Below are 22,232 nucleotides of genomic sequence, written 5' to 3' on the forward strand. Positions count from 1 at the left end.
AATTCATTTCTAAGGAGCACCGTGATGCATTAATACTTGACTACTCCGTGACTCTGCTCACCTGCTCCCACCACCTGGACATTCCTAGACCTGGTGCAATCCTAACCACTGCCCCAAATCGGTTTCCCAAATGAGAAACCTAAAGGCCACCACCACTTTCTCTCTTTCCCCCACATCCCACATCCAATCGGCAGCAGCAGCTCCAAAACATTGCCCCAAATCTGCCTGCTTCTCTCCCACTGCATTGCCACCACTGACTCTCGCTTGGAAGACCACGCGGCCTCCTGGTGGGTCGCGCTGACTCCACTCTACACATCACAGCATGAGCCACCAGCATCTCATCTCTCTTCCTCCTGGCCTCTGAGGTGGCCTGATGTTCCACGGCCCTGCCTACCCCAGCAGCCTCGGCTCGAGCCACATCAGCCTTCTGACTGCCTGAGACAGGCCATGTCCCCTGCCTTGGTCTCTGCCATTCCTGTTGCCCATCAGGGGCACTGTCATCCTCCAGGTCTCAGCCTGTCCCAGGAGGCCTTCCCCAGTAATCAGCTCTCCCTACGCTGTCTTATTGGTTCTCATCAAAGTGCCTGTTTTTGGCTGGGCATGGTGGCTCTTGCCTGTAGTCTCAGCACTTCGGGAGACCAAAGAGGGAGGACTGCTTGAGCCCAGGACTTCGAAACCAGCCTGGGCAACACAGCAAGACTCCATCTCTCCAAAAAAAAAAAAAAAAAAAGTGCCTGTTTTCTGTTGATTTCTCTCCTTGTACTAATTACAATCTGTCATCATTCTGCTTGTTATTTATTTATTTATTTTTGAGACAGAGTCTTGCTCTGTTGCCCAGGCTGGAGTGCAGTGGTGTGTTCTTTGCTCACCACAACTTCTGCCTCCCGGGTTTCAGCGATTCTCCTGCCTCAGCCTCTGGAGTAGCTGGGATTACAGGCATGCACCACCAAGTCCGGTGAATTTTTGTATTTTTAGTAAAGACGGGGTTTCACTATGTTGGCCAGGCTGGTCTCGAACTCCTGACCTCGTGATCTGCCCACCTCGGCCTCCCAAAGTGCTGGGATTACAGGCGTGAGCCACCGCACCCGGCCTGCTTGTTATTTGATAGTATATTTACATGTCATATCTGTACACTGACAACAACTGCTCTGTGAGGGCAGGCACCCTGGGTGTCTTATCCTGTTGAATCCCAGAGCTCATGGTGCCTGGCGCATAGTAGGTACTCAATAAATAGTGGCTGAATGGAAGGTCCAGACCAGAAGCCACAGCTCAGAAGCCCTTCCAAGTCCCCAGCAGGTTGCTCTCCTGTCTGCAGGCATTATTGGCACTGGATGGAGAAAGCATCTTTTGTTGGACAAGACTGGCTAAGCACCTACTATGTGCAGGCGGCATGCCAGCAGGCGGGGTTGCATTCCTGCAAAAGACAGTCTTTGCCACCAATGGCCATATGCTCTAATACAGAAGATGGGTGGCTGAAGGAGCCCTGGCTTTGGAGTCAATTCCAATCTGGGCGAGTTTACCCTACAGGCTGTGTGACCTTGGGCATCCTCCCTGGCCCCTCTGAGCCAGGTTTGTTATGTGTAACATGGGGATGGATGCCAGTGGTACCAATCCCAGAGAGTAGCCGCATGTATCATGAGCCTACCACAGTGCCAGGCGCTGGACAGATGGGAGGAGTCATGTGACAAATGCATCAACAGCAAACCTGAGGTAGGGTAAGAGGTGCTCTGACGCAGGTGAGCACCCAACTTTACAGGAGCACAGAGGACACAGGGGAGAGAGCACGGAAGGCTTCCCGGAGGAGGGGGTGTCTGATAAAATGCATGGAGATGGTTGTATGTGAGGCAGATACTGTGGAGGAGGAAGGGCCCAGAGGGCAGATCCATCAGCCTGTCCAGGCTTGTCCAGACCAGAGCCAGCTCCATTGAGGAGAGGCCTTGCAGAGGCAGATGAGGATGACCAGGAGTCTGCTGCCCTCACGTGATTCAGAAACTGCCCAAGCCCTGTCTGCCTTCAAATTGCACCTCTGCCCTCCTGCTGCCCTGGGGCTGGACCAGAAGCCAGGACAGCTGGCTGCATGGCTGGGCTGTGAGACTCTGAACAAGTGGTGGACCTCTCTGGGTGTCAGTTTCCCTGCCTGATGAGGACGCTGGCCCCGAGCAGTTTTATTTTAAGCTCTTCCACCTCTGAGTCAAGGCTTTGAAGGCCAGAGCTGCCCACCCTTACCCGAAAAAAGTCACACCACCTTGGGTCAGACAGTGAAGGGAGGGCTGCTGTCCCACTCAGCGGGAGGGGAAGACTCTGAATTTGCTTACTGTCTGGGTTCTCAAAGTCCCCTGTGTCACCTATCAATGATGACAACAACGGTGATGATGATGATGATGATAATGAGAATAGCAGCTAATATTTATTCAGTTCTGAGCATGATCCCAGCCCCATTCCTGCAGTTTTACACATTTCGTCTTCACGACAGCCCCATGAAGTAGGTAAAGGAAGTCTCAGCAAACACCTTTAACATACGTTGTGTACTAAGAGCCTAATGCCCCTTTTACACATGGGGAAACTGAGGACCCTGGCCAAGGTCATGGGGTCATGCCCCTAGTAAGCAGCAGGGCCAGAGTTGAACCCAGCAGTCTGAATCCAGGGCCTGTACCTCTTCATCCCACTGACTCACCTACACTCCCTGAGCTGTACCCTTGACAGGCAATAGCAGGGCCTGCTGGCGTCTCCCTGATCAGCCTGCCAGCCCCTTACAGGTCAGGGCTGTGTCTGACTCATCTCCTGTAGCTCCAACGGCCAGCCCAGCCTACAGCCTTCACAGTGACCAGCTCTTACTTCTGGTGCATTGGCTGCTGCTGGCTGCCTGTTCCCAACCTGCATCTATCATGTAAGGGCAACTACTTGCAGAAGGGACAGAGAACAGAGCAAGGTGGCCTGCAGATGTGCAACAGGACAGCGAGGAGTGTGCAGCCTGTTCCATGGGCAGTAGGTGCAGATGCTGCCCAGAGGCCAGACTTCCCTGCCAAGTGCCTGGAGCAAACACCTGTGACATTGACATCAGCCCCTCTTGGATGCCCTGTGATTGGCCAGAGCTGTCAGTCAAGGAGTTCTGCTGCCTCCCCTGCCAAAGGATGCCCATGTGACTCTGACGTGGCCAATCAGAGTCTTTCTTTGGGATTTGCTATGGACACAGGGTGAAGAGATAGTTTTTCTTTCTTAAGACTTGAGCTGTGAGGGTCTTAAACATCTGGAACTGCAGGGGACTATTTTACTTTCTTGCAGAAAGAGACAGCCTAAAGATGAGGCCAAAAGGAGGTGGGCAGAGCTAAGAGAGGGAGAGACATGGTCAGAGGGACCCAGATAGTGTTTGAACCTCTGGATCCAACTATGCCTGCTGTCCATCTCTTAGATTTTTCAGTTACATGAGCCCAAGGTCTCTGTCCCACGCCCCCTAAGCTGCTGTAGTATGAACAAAGAAGTTGCCTCTCCCACTGGGTCAGATGGCCTCCTGTGAAGCCCCTCGAAGTCGTGGCGGGGCCAGGCCAGGGCAGGACTCACCTTGCCGGTCCGCAGGGTGAGGGGGGTGTGAGTGGTAGAGAGTCTGTTGACTCTGCCGGATGGCTGCGGTCAGCGGGAGGTCCGCCTGCACCACCCACTCCTGGTTGCCGTTGAGCACCGTCTCGCCCGGCATGGCGAGGGAATGCCGCTTAGGGACGTCCTTGGTCAGCGTAGCTAAGGACTGTTTGGCCTGGAGAGAGCAGAAAGACAGGAAGAAGAAGTCATGATCAAGGGGACCTCTTGGCCGGCTGCTCGGCACCACCCACCGCCATGGGGAGAAAGCCCCGATCTTCTGCAGCGGGTATTGCTGGCTCTGCATTGAGCATCAATTGGTAAGTCAAGCGCCTGCCCTGCAGTCGTGTGAGGGAGGAACTGTCGTTCTCCCCGTTAGACAGCTGGAGGCGTGAAGGCACGGAGAGGTGTGGAGCCTGCCTTGGGATCCCACAGCTCAGAAGTGGCAGAGCCAGGATCAAATCCAGACAGAGACCAAGCTCCAAAGAACTGTGCCAGGGCCTGGCCACCTCGTCACACAACTCTAGGGGGCGCTGCTTACATAAACATGGTCCCTCTTGGTCTCCCCATCTTATATAGTGGGATCCTAAAGTTCAGAATGGTGGAGTAATTTGCTCAAGGTCGCACAACAAGTAGAAGAAATAGAGTTTGAACCCAGTTCTGTCTGACTTTTGTCACATGGATGCATTTGTGTCAAGTTAACTCACACGAGAGATAACCTGGGGGTTACCCACCAAGAGCAAAGTGAGACCAGAAATAGAGGGGTTCCAAGAGCACTCCTTTTTTTTTTGTTTTGAGATGGAGTTTCACTCTGTTGCCCAGATTGGAGTGCAGTGGCTCGGCTCACTGCAACCTCCGCCTCCCGGGTTCAAGCAATTCTCCTGCTTCAACCTCATGTGTAGCTAGGATTACAGGCATGTGCCGCCATGCCTGGCTAATTTTTGTATTTTTAGTAGAGACGGGGTTTCACCATGTTGGCCAGGCTGGTCTCGAACTCCTGACCTCAAGTGATCCACCTGCCTCGGCCTCCCAAAGTGCTGGGATTACAGGCGTGACCCACTGCGCCCAGCCCCAGGAACACTCTTACCACCCATTCTTTTGGGTTCTCCAAGGACTAGCCAGGATTCAAGTCCAATTGTAAGAAAAAGGTGTTTTGGCTCCCATTAGTTTAACTCCTTGCAAGGTTGAAGGCTGCTTCATCTCCCTTTCACAGGGTTTTGCCAGGGAAGAGCCATGTGCACCTTCTGCAGAACTAGCAAGGAAATGGGCAGGTGCACGATCAGCCTACACGACCAGCTCCTTCTTGAATGCAGGCTGGGGACAGGCAGACCCTAAGCCCAGCTCTCAGGAGCCCAGGCCAAGAACATGTAGGACAGGAGGGAGCCCAGGGACAAGTGTGGGGCTGAGCTGGGGCCGGGAGGCCGCCTTGACTGGCCACACAGGTCTTCCTTTCTCTGCCCAGTGTCTGAGACTTCTTTCAGCTGTGTTATCTCCCCCTAGAATATGTGGGGTTTTATTAGAAGTGATCGCAAATTCTTTTGGGAAGAAAAATGGCAAGTATTAGAAATGTGTTACTGCATATTCTTTTCTTCTTCTTCTTTTTTTTTTGAGATGGAGTCTTGCTCTGTTGTCCAGGCCAGAGTGCAGTGGCACGATCTCGGTTTACTGCAACCACCACCTCCCAGGCTCAAGCAGTTCTCCTGCCTCAGTCTCCTGAGTAGCTGGGATTACAGGCGCCTGTCACCACACCCGGCTAATTTTTTTGTATTTTTGGTAGAGACAGGGTGGCACCATGTTGGCCAGGCTGGTCTTGAACTCCTGACCTCAAGTGATCCACCTGCCTTGGCCTCTCAAAGTGTTAATGCACATTCTTTTCATCACAGTCATTTTCTACTTCTGATTGGCTCTGGGAGCTCATGACATGGCAGAGGAGACAGGGAGAGGCCCAGGGGTCCCCTGCACTGAGGTTTTGAGTGAACACTGATGTTTCGGGGGTAGCTACAGATGGCAGAGCCACTGTAAGTGCTGGCTTTGCCTCTCATGTGAACACAGATTAACAACAACAAAAAAATCCATCTCCTCTCTCCACAACCTTTCCAACCTTGCCCCAGGCCTGGAGTTCTTCCTGGCAGAGCAGGGATTCTTGAGAAAGGGTCCCACCAAGAAACGGACAGTCCTTGGCTTAATGCCTGATGCACCCTCAACACATCGACCAGCTGTGTTATTTTAGACAAGTCACTCCCTCCTCTGAGCCTGTTTCCCCATCTATATAGTGAAAAGCCTGGACCAAGTGATCTTCAGGGCTCCTTCCAGCTCGGACACCCTAGAAATCTGTGAAATCACTTCCCTCCCACTGCCAGCTCCCAGGGAACAGAAATCCATACCGAAGAGGCTAAACTGAGGGTGTCAGCCTTGCCCCCCAAACCTGGCTTGCCGCTGCTCTGGCTGAGAAAACCACCTGTGCTCTGCCACCCTCACGTGCTCCGTGCAACAGTGCTGGGTTGCAGGTAGGGAGTTCAGGATTATCTGTGCTCAACAGATAAGAAACCAAAACTCAGAGAGGTTTAGTGACTTCTCCAGTGGGCACAACATCCAACCTGGGTACCAAACCCTGGTGTCTGACTGAGAGCCCAGTGTGGTTTCCCCTAAGCCCACGTTCCTGTGGGGCAAGAAAACAACCAGCACAAATGATGTGGGCCAGTCCTGTCTGCTCACCAGAGTTCCCAGCACCTGGCCTGGGGCTCGGCACATCCAGGACACATACCGTAAGAACCTGCAGGATAAATGGAAGCAGGTCCCTGCTTCACAGAACCTTTGTTGTGTTGATAGCCCAGGGAACAGCTCTGCTGTCCTACTGCAAGAACAATGGGGTAACTTTTTTGTTTAAGGAAGGAGTGAAGCTGGGTGTGTCTCGAGCCTCTGTACACCTGCAGCAGACCCAGCATCACGGAGACCCACACTTCCTGAAACACCACACCCAGCCCAGGTGAGTCGGTGGTTGCACCTGCCTTCCCTCCAGGTGTGCGTGCACACAGCCTCCTGGCCCTCCACACTGCTACACTCACAGTCTTAGGGGGATGCCCCACTCCCTTGCTTCCTCCTGCCCAGTCCATCTGGCTGCCCAGAAAGTGGGGCTCGGGAGAGATAAGCACCCAGGCTGTTCTGCCGTCATGCGGGAATGAACCCTCAGCTCCCTCTCCTGCAAACACTCCCAGTCACATGCATAGGAAGCACAGGATTGTACAAGCCAGCCCCTGAAACAGGCAGCCCTTGGAGGGAGCACGGGAGGGAGTGAGGAAGAGGCCTGGGTGGGGTGACTCTCCCGAACCCATCGGCTTCCTTCTCCCAGGCGGGGCCTCATCTCCGTCTGGGCCTGGGAGTGGCATCTTCCATCTCAGTAGGCAGCTTGACATCCTTGCTACCTGACAATTGGGAGGTCCCCTACGGTTGGTCCTTCAGAATGGGGTGGCTGTACCTGTGAGTTCTGAAGCACAAGGATAAACTGTCCACTCTGCCCACTCAGGATTGTAAGCTTCCAAGGCAGAGCTACAATGGAGAGGAACTGCAGATGACGCGTGTGAAGTCTCATCTAAAATACATGCACCTACTTGCACACCCACGTACCCATACACATGCACATACACAAGTATACACACATACACACATGCACACACATACACACGCAATACACACATGCATACACACACATATACACATGTATATGGACTGATATGGTTTGGCTGTGTTCCCACCCAAATCTCATCTCGAACTGTAGCTCCCATAATCCCCACATGTCATGGGTGGGACCTGGTGGGAGGTAATTGAATCATGGGGACAGGTTTTTCCCATGCTGTTCTCGGGATAGTGAATAAGTCTCCCGAGATCTGATGGTTTTATAAAAGGCAGTTCCCCTGCACAGGCTCTCTTGCCTGCCGCCATGTAAGACATGCCTTTGCTCCTCCTTCACCTTTCACCATGATTGTGAGGCCTCCCCAGCCATGTGGAACTGTGAGTCCATTAAGCCTCCCTTTCTTTAAAAATTACCCAGTCTTGGGTATGTCTTTATCAGCAGCATGAGAAGAGACTAACACACACACACATACATACATGTACACACACACACACACACACACACACATTAGATCCTCTCCTGTGGCAACTGACACATTTCTCTGACTAACCTCTTCCACTAAATACAATTTAATGCTGGGAACTCCCCTTGGGTTCTGACTCTTCTCCTCTCTGAGCCTCCAGCCTCTTCCAAGCACTCAGAACTTGGAATGTCACGCTCCTGGGAATTGTTAACTTGACACAAATGCGTCCATTCGACAAAAGTCAGACAGAACTGGGTTCAAACTCCATTTCTCCCACTTAACTTGCTGTGTAACCTTGAGCAAATTACTCCACCATTCTGAACTTCAAGGTCCCACAATATAAGACGGTGAAACCAAGAGGGACCATGTTTATGTAAGTGGTGCCCCCTGGAGTTGTGTGACGAGGTGGCCAGGCCCTGGCACAGTTCTTTGGAGCTTGGGCTCTGTCTGGATTTGATTCTGGCTCTGCCACTCTGAGCTGTGGGATCCCAAGGTAGGCTCCACACCTTTCCGTGCCTTCGTGCCTCCAGCTGTCTAACAGGGATAATGACAATTCCTTCCTCACATGGTCGCTAGGGAGAGTGCTTGGTCCAGGGTAAAAATACCCAATAAATATTAGCGATTGTTATTAAAGAGTCTCTATTTCATAAGCAGGGATGATGTGAGGAGTAATTCACACCAGAGTCAAGGATCTGGTCTGGCCCACTGTCTCAGAGCAGCCATGGTGCTGTTAGGATTATTTATATGCTCCCTGAGCCTGGGCAGTGAGACCCATGAGGCAGGAAGGGGAGATGGCAGCACAGGGCTCTGCCCTCACCTGCCTTTTGGCTGGGGCCAATGGCAGTTCCTGTTGACCAGGAGGGCCTGAGGTTCCGCTGATCCGGAGGCCACAATGCACCCATCACATCTCCCACATCAGAGAGCAAGCCTGGCCCTGCAGGCACGCTGTGCCCAGAAACCAAATCCTCTACCGGGTCCTTCAGCAGATGAGTGCTTGTCTAGGGAATGTTTCTCTGGGGTAAAGACTGGGAGGATCCCGAGGCAGAAGCCTCTGAGCAGACACCGGAAGGCTGGTGCTCCTGTGCGGATGGCACATTGTGCCAAATGGGCACTGAGCAGGCACAAGGCCACCTTCTTCCCGTGCTTCATAAACACACCCTGTGGCACAGCTAAGTTCTTCTCCTTGGGGGGAAGCCAGCTGGGACCCTCTTTCACAGATCTCAGGGGTACAGGTGGGAGCAGGTCCAGCAGGGAGGCACCGGTGTGAGCTGATGAGGCAAATATGGGCCACAACACCAAGGACCAATGACCAAGGACCAAAGACCAAGGACCAATGCAAGCTCTGGCTGTGGAGGGGAGGCTCCTGTGGGGGCAATGACAGGCGTGGCTCAGGTGGGCTCGGGATTGGGCAGACCCTGTCCTCATGCAGGGCAGCAGGTCCCCCACCACTCCGGGTTCAGACCCAGCCTAGGAACTGGCTTGGCAAGGGCTGGTCCAAATGGTCCAAGAAGGCGGTGGCCAGGGGCCTGGAGGTGGCACATTTGGGGCAGACTGCTTTCGTTGCAGCTGAGAATGGGCACAAGGGACACGGACTCAGAGCGTGGCCATTAAAAAGGAACCTGAGGCTTGGCCAAACCCTCCTGCTTCTCCGCCCGCTCATCCCTCACAGTCCCTGCCTCTCCTCTGGGCCTGTGGTGGCTGTCGTTTTTACAGATGAGGAAACTGAGGCAGGAAAAGGTTAAAGGTGGTATGTGCGAGGTCAAATACTGATGAGTGGAACAGGCATGAGAATCCACATCTCTTCCTCCCCAGTGAGGTCTGAGGACAGGGTGGCTCCAAAGCAACCTCAGCACAGAGCTGTGAACGCTGACCGAGTTCTGCGGCGTGCCTGCCTGATTCACCCACTGCCTCATTTCCCTGCACTGTCGCTCTAGGGGGAAGGTTCGATTCTACTCTACTCTACTCTACTCTACTGTACTCTACTCTACTCTACTCTACTCTACTCTACTCTACTGTACTCTACTCTACTCTACTCTACTCTACTCTACTCTACTCTACTCTACTCTACTCTATTCTATTCTATTGAGATGGAGACCTACTCTACTCTACTCTACTCTACTCTACTCTATTCTATTCTATTCTATTCTATTCTAGTCTATCGAGATGGAGACTACTCTACTCTACTCTACTCTCTACTCTACACTCCTCTACTCTACTCTACTCTACTCTACTCTACTCTACTCTACTCTACTCTACTCTACTCTACTCTACTCTACTCTACTCTACTCTACTCTACTCCTATTCTATTCTATTCTATTCTATTCTATTCTATTCTATTCTATTCTATTCTATTCTGATGGAGTCTCACTCTGTCATCCAGGCTGGAGTGCAATGGTGTGATCTCAGCTCACTGCAACCTCTGCCTCCTGGGTTCAAGCGATTCTCCTGCCTCAGCCTCCCGAGTGGCTGGGATTACAGGTGCCTGCCATCATGCCTGGTTAATTTTTGTATTTTTAGTAGAGACGGGTTTCACCATGTTGGCCAACCTGGTCTTGAACTCCTGACCTCAGGTTATCTACCTGCCTCAGCCTCCCCAAAGTGCTGGGATTACCGGCATGCGCCACCGCACCTGGCCTATAGTTCTGATTTTATACAGGAGGAAACTGTAGTTCTGATTTTATACAGGAGGAAACTGAGGCTCAGAAAGGTTAAGTCCTTTGTCAAGGGTCACACAGACAGAAAATAACAGGACCCAAACTGGGACTCTGTTAGACTCAAACAGCCCAGGCCCAGACAGATAGGAATGTCTGATTCTTGCAAAATGTCCTACTTGATGGAAGGGTGCTTCCAGTCTGGGATGATTCTTCACTCCAGGGGACATCTGGCCATGTCTGGAGTCTACTGCTGTGACACTGGGGGGCTGGGGTGAGGGGTGCTGCTGGCATCTGGTGGGTGGAGGCCAGGGAAGCTGCCACACACCCTACAGAGCACAGGGCAGCCCCACCACCGTTATGTGGCCCCAAACGTCTATGGTGCCCTTGTTTACAGAGAGCACTGTAAACTGAAGAGCATTTCCCATGCTGGAGAAGCTGCGCTTGTGGGCAGGGAGGTCCGTGTGAGCCGGGCTCCCGGGGACCGGACCAGTGTGTGGGGGATGCCCATGGTCTCAGGAGCAGGCAGCCCTGTCTCCCAGCCCCTCATGTGACCTTTCTGGTGAGAAAGGCCTGTGGACTGAGGGAAGGCTAGTAAGGGAGCTGCCTCCTTCAGGCCCTGGCTGGACTCCCGTCAAAAGCTTCCCCAGCAAAGCCGTCACACCATGGAGTACAGGACCGCCTGATCTCCAGCTCCGAAACCGTAAGAATAGAGACCTCACTGGAGTGACTGCACATGAAGACAGGGTGCTTTTTGGAGAGATGCAATTGTTCTGGAATTAGACAGCAGTGGTGGCTGCACAATGTTGTCAACATGCTAAAAACCACTGAACGGCATGACCAACGACCCATGACCAATGACCAAGGATCAACGCAGGCTCTGGCCATGGAGGGGAGGCTCCTGCGGGGGCAACGGTAGGCTCATGTGGGCTCGGGCCTTGCCATTCTAAGTTGATAAACAATATTTTACACATACACACACACATATGCATACACACACACGTGGTCCCATGGGGCCAGTGTGGTTACAGAGAAGTTGCTGTGAGGGTGGTAATGCCTGGTTTGATCAGGATTTAACAGGAAATGTCCCCAGCAAGGGTGGATGGCTGGGCGGGCCTCAGGGTGCTCACCTTCATTGCTAAATGCCAATAGAGGGCTTTGCTTCTTGGGAAACGTCTGCAGAAGCAAATGTCTTTTTGGCTTTTCCCCAAGTGAAGCAGTGAAGAGGGTGTGTGGGGCGGCCTGGAGTTGGCTCCAGGACACGGTGGGGAGGGACGATGCCTGGATCCTGACGGCTGCTCATCCCTCACTCGGCACCAGCCTGGGCTCTTTCCCCAATATCTGCTTTGCCAGTGGCCTCAGTGTCACCAGCAGGTATGAGCTTTGCCACCTCTGTGGCAGCACCTCGGGGTCACTTAGGAAACTGCCCAGCACCAGCGGCTACAGCCAGGACCCCTGGGTAAGGGGCAAGTAAATGGCCCAAGATGGGCCACAGGGCATGCTGCATGGACCTCACTGAGGTAAGATTTCATCAGAAGACAAAAGGGACATGTTCGTCCCCTAGCTGCAGGGGCTGCTGAGCGCACCATCCCCCCGGGCCTGGCTCCCCACCTCCACAGCTGGGGGGCTTCTTTTTTTTTTGAGATGGGGTTTCACTCTGTTGCCCAGGCTGGAGTGCAGTGGTGTGATCTCGGCTCACTGCAGCCTCTGCCTTCTGGGTTCGAGCGATTGTCCTGCCTCAGCCTCCCGAGGAGCTGGGATTACAGGTGCGTGCCACCACGTCCAGCTAATTTTTGTATTTTTAGTTGAATCAGGGTTTCGCCATGTTGGCCAGGGTGGTCTCAAACTCCTGACCTCAAGTCATCTGCCCGCTTTGGCCTCCCAAAGCCAAAAGATTACAGGCATGAGACACCATGCCCGGCCTGCAGCTGCTGTGGCTTCTGCCATTGCTAAGTTGCGCCCTCCACCTCCCCACTGCACGTGTGGACCCTGACTTCCTTCCAACCCACCCTCTATGCTTCCACTGGCAGAGCACAGCTGCTTTCTGTTGCTTGCAACCCAGGACTTAAGGCACCCCCCGAGGAAGGGTCAGCCGTGCAGTGGGGGAGCTGGGCCTGCAGGCAACATGGCTGTGAAACTTTAGGCATGGCGGGCAATGGAGGGAACCTGCAGTCAGGTGGACACCCCAACAAGACTGGGGCCATCACAGCTCCTCGTGAAGCCTCTTCCCTCTGCCTCCAAGTCCTGGGTAGATACTGCCTGTGCTGTTAACATGAACATAAACCAATCAACCCGAGCTGCCAACATTCACACGGGCAGATGCATCTGATGCCTGCCAGAAGGAGGCCAGAACCTGAGTTTTCTTGGCCAGAACGGAAATAGGCTGAGTGTCCAGACACAGTGGGGGTGTAAGCCAGGGTGAGCTGGATCCTAGGCCAGAAAGACCCAGGGAGTCCTCAGATGCCTAAGGCCAGAACTCCAAGGAGGACACATCTGTCTGTCCACAAGGCATGAGGAAGACCTGGGAGAACAGGGGCCTTTTCCTGGCCTGCAAGTTCAAAGGTTTCTTTCTGGGCTGCACATAGCAGCAGGGCCTCCAGTATTATCAACCCCACTGGTGGGAACCCCCTGAACCCCAGAAGTCCCTGCAGCCGCAGCTTTTTCCTGCCCAGCAGTTCTCACCACTAGGGGTCAGCATTGGACAAGGAGACCTAGGAGAGGCCCAGGGATCCTGCCCCGGCCTGCCCTGGGGGCCTGGTCCTTAGTAAACCATCCTGCCGTGGTTTTACCACGTCCAGGGATCCGGGCCCGGTGCCAAGTGCTTCTCCTGCTTTATTTCTTGGAAATCTTCACAAGAGCCCTACAAAGCACAGTGGACTCTTGAACAACTTGGGTTTGAACTGCATGGGTGCAGTTCAAATCCCCGATTATCGGCGGATTTTCTTCCACCTCGGTCACCCCTGAGACAGCAAAGCCAATCCTTCCTCTCCCTCCTCCTCCTCAGCCACTCAGTGTGAAGACAACGAGGATGAAGAACTTGATGATGATCCTCTTCTTCCACTTAATGAATAGCAAATATATTTTCTCTTCCTTATGATTCTCTCTCTTTTTTTTAAATGGAGTTTTGCTCTGTCGCCCAGGCTGGAGTGCAGTGGCTCGACCTTGGCTCACTGCAACCTCCGCCTCCCAGGTTCAAACGATTCTCCTGTCTCAGCCTCCCGAGTGACTGGGATTACAGGCACCCACCGCCACGTCTGGTTAATTTTTGTATTTTTAGTGGAGACAAGGTTTCACCATGTTAGCCAGGCTGGTCTCGAACGCCTGACCTCAGCTGATCCACCCTCCTGGGTCTCTCAAAGTGCTGCGATTACAGGCATGAGCCACCACGTCTGGCCTGATTCTCTTAATAACATTTTCTTTGCTCTAGCTTACTTTATTCAAAGAATACTGACATGGTTGGCTCTGGGTCCCCAGCCAAATCTCATCTCGAATTGTAATCCCCACGTGTCAAGGGAAGGACCAGGTGGAGGGAAGTGGATAATGGGGCTGGTTTCCCCTATGCTGTTCTTGTGATAGTGATAGAATACTAACGAGATCTGATGGTTCATAAGCGTGCAGTAGTTCCTCCTGCATTCATTCTCCCTCCTGCCATCTTGTAAAGAAGGTGCCTTGTTTCTCCTTTGCCTTCTGCCATGATTATGAGTTTCTGAGGTGTCCCCAGACCTTCGGAACTGTGAGTCCATTAAACCGCTTTCCTTTATAAATTACCCAGTTTCAGCTATTTCTTTATAGCGGTGTAGGAACGAACTAATACAAATACAATACATGAGACAGTTAACACACAAAAGATGTGCTCACTGACTGTTCTTAGTAAGGCTTCTGGTCAACAGTGGGCTACTAGAAGTTACGTTCTAGGGGAGTCAAAAGTTATACATGGATTTAGCTGCACAGGGGATCAGCACCCCTAAGCCCTGCGTTGTTTAAGGGTCAACTACATATGCCATTATCTCTGTTTTGAGTTGATGCATATGGAGTCCAGAGAGGTAAAGGCTCCTGCCCAAAGTCACACAGTTGGGAAGCACCTGGGGCTGGATTCGAACCCAGATCACATGGCTGTAACCACACTGTTAGCTGGCATCAGCACTCTGCAGGACGACAAATCCTCTAAGAGCTATGTCCTCCCCCTGCCCCTACTCTAGCCACAAGCTCCCTGGATCTGCCCAGCCACTCTGTGGGGAAGGTAGGATGGGACTGAGACTCCACTCCCAGCCCAGTAACAAGTAAAAGGCACTGAAGCCCAGAACAGTTGAGTGGGCAGCCCAAGATCACACAGGAGCAGGCAGAACAGACCTCCAGGGCTCTCTCTCCCGACCTGGACCCTCTGTCCCCACACGCAAAGGGTACGCATCTCCTGGGAAAACAAAGTGTCTGGAAGTATTTTGAGGCCTTGGTTTGGGTTAGGAAAAAATTATTTGTTTCCTTAATGACCCAAGTAAGACATTTTTGCTGCAGAGACATTTGAAAAGAGGCCAATAAACAAAGAAAGAAAGAAATAAAAGTCGCTACCATTCTGAGAGAATGAACGTTAATATTTCCATGTATTTCCTCCCAAATATTTTCCTAAGCAAATATGTATATTTTAAACAAAAAAAAATTTTTTTTTTTTTTTTTTGAGACAGGGTCTCACTTCGCCCAGGCTGGGGTGCAGTGGCTCACTGCAGCCTCACCTCTAGGGCTCAGACAATCCTTTTGCCTCAGCCACCGGTCTAGTTGGGACTACAGGCATGTACCAGGCCTGGCTAATTTTTTTGAATTTTTTGGTAGAGATGGGGTTTTGCCCATGTTGCCCAGGCTGGTCTCAAGCTGCTGGGCTCAAAAACAATCCGCCTGTCCTGGCCTCCTAAACTGCTGGGATTACAAGCATGAGCCACTGCACTTGGCCTTTTTTTTCCTAACAGCAGGCTGGGGTGTGTGGAAGAGTAAGTGGTTTCCCAGTGTCTCCACACTCCCTGGGCCCAAGGCAGGTGGATAAAAGGCTGGCCCAGGCTCTGGGGGCATGGTCTTGGAGGGAAACTTATGATGCATTGCAAAAAGCCCCCTCCCACTGCAGGCCCTGCCCCTCTGCTTGTGTTCTGCTCTGCTGCACCCACCCCACCCTAGGTCTCCGATGTGAGTCGATGCCAGACGTCCTGGCTCCCAGCACGGCACTGCTAGCAGATGCCAGGCCCACTTGGGTGGGGAGGGTTCTCACCATGGCCAGCTCGGCCTCCAGCTCCTTCATCCGGTTGTCCTTGAGGTCCAGCTGGGAGCGCAGTGCCGTGGCGTGGTCTGTGGCCTCCTTGGCTTGGCGCCGCAGCTCCCACTTCTCACGCTCCAGCAGGTCCTTCTCCTTGGCCAGTGCTTTGACCGCGTCCTCGCTCTCCTGTGGGTGGGAGAGGGAGAGAGCACCGTGGGTGTTACAGCCAGGCTCCTCCTGGCCCAGGAACACCTAGAGGGGGCCTAACCCCTAGATGGTAAAAGAAGTGGGGCGGCCCCATGACATGTGGCCAGGAGCTCTGGCTCTGATGGGAAAGCCGTGGGCACGAACTCCATCCAGCTCTGCCACAAACTAGCTGGAAGACTGAAACAGAGATGAACCCAGTAGATGCTCATTAAATCCTTTTTTTGCTGCATGAATGAATAAGTTGGCAAATGACTGCTTTGGGGAAGTCATTCTACCTCATCAAGTCTGGGTTCCCCTTATGTAAAATGGGGCAGGAGTCAATCCTACTTGTTTCAAAGAATTCTAAAGATTGAATGACTTCACGTGCGGGAAATACTTAACAGTCTGACAGAAGTTAGGGTGCAATAGTTGTTCTGGGGCTTTGTTCTGTTTGGTAAATTGTGTTCATCACAGGGAAACAGGGTCAACAGTAAGGAGGCACCAGCGACCCTAATTGTCTGGACTGCCACAAGGTCCAGCCACCACCCCACAGGGTCACAGCCTGTGAGAGAAACAGCTGTTGTGTCCTGAATGCAGCACAGTCCTCAGCCACTTGCCCCAGGCCCCTCCCCAGACTGGCCCTCCTGTATGAGCTGTTTTCTGTGATTGTCCAGGGAAGGGCCAGGCCCCGGCTGTGCCAGTCCCCAGAGCAGGAACAGACAGCTGAATCGGGGCTGTGACCTCTGTTGGCCGGAGCAAAATTTCAGAACAACAGGCGTCCTTTTGAGAAGGACAGTCCCAGCGGGGAGCCCTACTCATCCACCCAGCCACCATCTTCCCATTCACCAAATCGAAAGCAAATTCAAGGTCTCTATGTGGCCTGGGACCATGGAGAGAGGCCACCATCCTGCCTTGTCTGACAAACCTGTCTCTGAAGGCCTCACTTCCAGATGGTTGAGAGACAGGCAGGCTGAGGGAGAACTTGGCCTTTTCTCTGTGGCTGTCAGAGCTGTAGCTATGGCCTTGGTTCTGGAGACAGAGGGAGAACCTGGGCCAAATCCTGGCTTTGCAATGATGCTGAGTCATCCCTGCCTCATTTCCCCATCTGTAACCAGGGGATAACACCACATATACTTTGGGGCATTTGTGTGGGTCTGCATGAGGGAATCCACTTGGAGAGCTCTGCACAGGGCTGGGCTCCCAGCAGGCACCTGCTTGCTTCACTCAGATCACTGCTCAATTGTCTCCTCCTCCGAGAAGGCTTCCCTGACCACCCGTGTAAGAAAGAAGCCTCAGGCCCTTTCTAACCTGTTTTCTTTATTTGAAGCTGATACTGGTCTGTTATTCAACCAATATTTGTGGATATTTGTCTGGTACAAACCAGACAAAAATCCCTGCACTCGTGGAGCTTACAGTGAAAAATTCTGCTACAGTGCAGAACTGACCACTGGGGTAAGGGTTGTCCCTGAGAACCTGCTGGTGTACAAGAGGCTGCTTATAAAATGTCCCTGAATTAGGAGGAAGCCCCACTAGGACCCTTAGGATCATTTTTGTCTCATCGCAGTCACTGGTTCACAATACCACTCGTGAACAGACCAAGGGCTCTAGGCTGGGTGGGAAGGCGTTGTAGGTGCTTTCAAGTTTTGGACTCCCACCTCCTTGGGGTCATATTCCGCGGCAGCAGGAGAGCTGGGCTCAGCAGCAACTGTCACAGAACTTTCTGTACAGTGCTAAGGCTTTTAGGTGCATTATTTAAACCTCACAACCACCCCTGAGGCAGGGACTATGATTATCCCTATTTCACAGGTGAGCAAACTGAGGCCGAGAGGTAAAACAACTTCGCCAGCCCATAGACAGTGTGGTAGAGGCCTCAATCCCTGCTGGTACCTGAGGCAGGAAAGCAACTGAAAGGAGACCCCCAAGAGGTCTGGAACTGGAAGGGGGTTGGGGGCGGTGGGAATTTATGAGGGTGGGATTTGGCCAGACCTCGTGGGGCCTTGGATGACAGGCCTGGGAGATGAGGTTCTTTGGGGCTGCCAGCACTTGGGGATCACATGGACATAAGAGGGGAGTGTGGCCGGGCGCAGTGGCTCACGCCTGTAGTCCCAGTACTTCGGGAGGCTGAGGTGGATGGATCACCTGAGGTCGAGAGTTCAAGACCAGCCTGACCAACATGGAGAAGCCCTGCCTCTACTAAAAATACAAAGTTAGCTGGGCGTGGTGGCACATGCCTGTAATCCCAGCTACTCAGGAGGCTGAGGCAGGAGGATCGCTTGAACCTGGGAGGCGGAGGTTGCAGTGAGCCGAGATCCCGCCATTGCACTCCAACCCGGGCAATAAGAGCAAAACTCCATCTCAAAAAGACAAAAAAAGAGAAAAAAAATGCGGGGAGTGGAATACAGAGGGCAGAGGAGGGGGCTGCAGGGGCATGAATGTCTGGCTAGGAGCTGGGTGCAGTGGCTCATACCTGTAATCCCAGCACTTTGGGAGGTGGAGGAGGGCAGATCACTTGAGGTCAGGAGCTCGAGACCAGCCTGGCCAACACGGTGAAACTACATCTCTACTAAAAAAAAAAAAAAAAAAAAAAATACAAAAATTCGCCAGGTGTGGTGGCATGCGCTTGTAATCCCAGCTACTCCAGAGGCCGAGGCACGAGAATCGCTTGAACTTAGGAGGCAGAGGTTGCAGTGAGTGGAGATCATGCCACTGCACTCCAGCCTGGGCAACAGAGCGAAACTCCGTCTCAAAAAAAAAAAAACCCAAAAAACAAAAAACAAAAAAAGTCTGGCTGGGGAGGTGACAGTGGTGAGATGAAAGTGGCCTGTTTCCCTTCCATCTACAGTCATATGACAGGGAAAGTGCATTTGGCACAGCTTTCAGAAATGTTGCAGTTTTGCCACATTCTGTTTTTTGTTTGTTTTTGTTTCCTTTTTTTTTAACTTTTTTGAGATGGAGTCTCGCTCTGTCACCCAAGCTGGAGCGTAGTGGTGCAATCTTGGCTCACTGCAACCTCTGCATCCTGGGTCCAAGCAATTCTCCTGCCTCAGCCTCCCGAGTAGCTGGGACTACAGGCGCACACCACCACATCCAGATAATTTTTGTATTTTTAGTAGAGGCAGGCTTTCGTCATGTTGGCCAGGCTGGTGTTGGACTACTGACCTCAGGTAATCTGTCTGCCTCAGCCTCCCTAAGTGCTGGGATTACAGGCATGAGCCACCATGCTGGGCCATCGGCCACATTCTGGACAGGCCAAGACCCCTCCTTTCTCAGCAGCCTTGTTCCTGTGCCATCCCCCCACTCCCAGTAGCTCAGGGCCTGGGGTCCTTCCTGCTGTCTGCTCCAGTGGAGTTCTACAAGAGTCTGCTGGAGAAGTTGGGTGGGCCATGGCAGACTGAGCGGGCACAGTTGCGTGGGCTAGGGAACCTGAGGGTTCCAGTCATCCTGTTCCAGGGGGACATCTATCTTGCACATAAAATGCAAATCATTTTTGGTAACCAGCTGCAAGATCTTGGAAGAGGTTAAATAAAACCAGGACTTGTGGCTTCAGTTTTGCCAAACTGGCTCTAAACATGTGTCCTTGGGTCAGTCACTTGACCCTTGAGGACCTCAGTCTTCCCACCTGTAAAATGGGGCTGGACCCAACAATGACTAAAATATTGTTTTAATGTTGCTATTCCACCGATCTACAGGCGTGACTCTTTCCACTTCTAATATTCATATCTCAGTATTAAGGTATTAATTTTTTAAAAATGAGTGTTTTCCAAATTTCATTTTTCTGAATGAATCTGAAGGGCATTATGAAGCCAATCAATAAAAGTGGCACTTGCTGCTCGGCTGTGGCCACAGGGAGCTGCCCCCGGAAGTCATAGCCACAAGGCTTCTATTGAGTAGCGTCAACCCCACCCCAGCTGCTGGTCAGACTTGGGGGATGCCCCTAGTCACCTATGTCTTAAAAAATGACACGGTGCTCTCCATGGGAATTTTCTTGCCAAATCTGAGATGGATGTAACACTTTGAGATGGATATATTAATTACTCTGATCTGTTAACTATACATGCCATGGATCCAAACATCACTATGTACCCCATGAAAATGTATCATTTTTGCCCAAACAATTTTAAAAAACAAATTTGATATATCACGAAAAGACACAGAGAAGCATTGGTATGAAACGTTAGGTTGGCCACTGAAATAGCCAGCACTCTACCCATGGTTCATGGGGACAGCTGTGACCTCCTTTCTGTGGTTGGCCTTGGGTTGTAGAAAACGGCAAACAGTGGGAATTATTCCTTTGTTCCTCTGAACACGTACTGAGTGGTGTGGGGAGGGTGGCCCAGGCCAGGCCCAGTCGTATGAGCTCTGGGGCCGGGGCTCTGGGACTAGACCTCCTGGGTTTGCATCCTGCCTCTACCCCTTTCCATAGTCATGTGGCCCTGGGCCTGAGACTTTACCTAAGTCTCAGTTTTCACCTATTAAATGGGGGGAATAGGGACAATCACTCCTCGAAGGATTGCTATTAAAGTAGCAAATGTGAAGAGATGAGGGCAGTGCCTGTGCACGGTAGGCACACAATAAACATCTGCTACTGGTAATACCACATTCATGTCTGTACACAGTAGATGCACAATAAATGTCTGCTGTTGGTAATAGCACATTCATGTCTGTATACAGTAGGTGTACAATAAATGTGCTGTTGGTAATAGCACATTCATGTCTGTATACAGCAGATGCACAATAAACATCTGCTATTGGTACTGTCACGGTCATGCCTTATACAGTAGGTGCACAGTAAATGTCTGTTACTTGTCATGTTCATGCCTTGAACAGTAGCTGCACAATAAACATCTGCTATTGGTAACACCATGTTCATGCCTGTATACAGTAGGTGCACAATAAACATCGGATATTGGTAATATCACATTCATGCCTGTGTACAGTAGGTGCACAATAAACGTCTGCTATTGGTAATACCATGTTCATGCCTGTATACAGTAGATGCACAATAAACATCTGCTATTGGTAATACCATGTTCATGTCTGTATACAGTAGGTACACAACAAACGTCTGGTATTGGTAATACCATGTTCATGCCTGTATACAGTAGATGCACAATAAATGTCTGCTATTGGTAATACCATGTTCATGCCTGTATGCAGTAGGTGCACAATAAACATTTGCTATAGGTAATACTATGTTCATGCCAGCTCCTGCTGAGGTGGCCTCTGAAGGCAGCCATCACCACAGTCCTTGCCAGGACGATTACCTGGTAACAGCGCCATCTTTTGGATCCTCTTGGACTCTGCTCAGCACCCTCTTGCTTTTTTTTCTTTCTTTCTTTTCTTTTTTTGAGATACGGTCTCATTCTGTTGTCCAGGCTGGAGAGCAGTGGCACAATCTGGGCTCACTGCTGCCTCAACCTCCCTGGCTGAAGCAATCCTCCTGCTTCAGCCTCCCAAGTAGCTGGGACTACAGGCGTGTGCCACCCTGCCCCGCTAATTTTTAAAATTTTTTGTAGAGATGGAGGTCTCACTCTGTTGTCCAGGCTGGTCTTGAACTCCTGGGCTCAAGCGATCCTCCCGCCTTGGCTTCTCAGAGTGCTGGGATTACAGGTGTGAGCCACCGTAACTGGCTGCTTTTCTAAATCCTGATCTGTCCTCCTTCAGGGTATGCGTTCTCAGGGAGCTCTTTCTTCTAGCTCCTGATTCCTGGGTCCTCTGAGACCCTCTGTCCCTCCCAGAAGGACTTGTCTGGGTTCCTTTCTGCACAGGTCTTGCCTCTCCACCCCATTCCCAGAAACCAGACCTACGACTGGGGTCTGTGTGGGACCAGCCACAGCTCCACTCCTGCCTACCTGGGGCCTTCATTTCCTTCTCCGGGTTTGCCAGTGAGACCAACACCAGGGAGTGGCAGGTGAGGCGCTGGCAGAGGGGCTTTGAAATCCACTGTGGAATTTTCATGATCAAATGCTGACTCCGAATCCCCGAAAACAATAATAATGATAATGATAATGATAATGATAATGATAATAATAATAGTAGCAGGCATACGCCCCTACCCCCACCCCCCCTTGCTTTCCATGCCCTGGGAACCTCAGGGCTGACAGCAACGGGCTGTGAGGAGTTGCAATCTTCATCCTGCTTTATAGATGTGAAGGCTGAGACCGGGGAGAGTCAGCTGTTTGCCCGAGCCACCCCCATAGCCAGTGCAGAGGTGAGATGCTAACCTATCTGTCTGCTCTTAATCCCTGCACGACCCTGGTCCCAGGAGGAGGAAGCTGGTGGCTCAGGGGACGAGTACAAGGTCAGCTTGGAGCCTGTCTTCTGCCCCAGGGCCAGCACATCATTGAAGGCTGTGGGCTGGTTCTCTGGCCCCACTGTGTCCCGTCCCCAATAAAAAAGAGGTAACCAGGTTTCCCTGCTGCTGGGCATGGGGCTGGTCAGGCAGAGGCTCTCCCTGACTTGCCCACTGAAAAAATACCAAGCTCCTTGGGCCGA

The 22,232-nt window shown here is 52.0% G+C and overlaps 1 protein-coding gene across 4 annotated transcripts in view; it reads right to left on the minus strand.

Annotated features, from left to right (window-relative positions):
• Positions 1-22,232, minus strand: part of KAZN (kazrin, periplakin interacting protein) — a 1,222,068-nt gene that overhangs the window by 57,634 nt on the left and 1,142,202 nt on the right. For all 4 annotated transcript variants that reach the window (XM_054541427.2, XM_054541436.2, XM_054541447.2 and 1 more), the window contains 2 exons: positions 15,567-15,737; positions 3,559-3,748 (listed from right to left, as the gene is read on the minus strand). In XM_054541427.2, coding sequence (XP_054397402.1) covers positions 3,559-3,748; positions 15,567-15,737 — 361 coding nt within the window. The remainder of the gene's footprint in view (positions 1-3,558; positions 3,749-15,566; positions 15,738-22,232) is intronic.

Source organism: Pongo abelii, chromosome 1 (genome assembly GCF_028885655.2).
Source record: "Pongo abelii isolate AG06213 chromosome 1, NHGRI_mPonAbe1-v2.0_pri, whole genome shotgun sequence".
NCBI lineage: Eukaryota > Metazoa > Chordata > Mammalia > Primates > Hominidae > Pongo > Pongo abelii.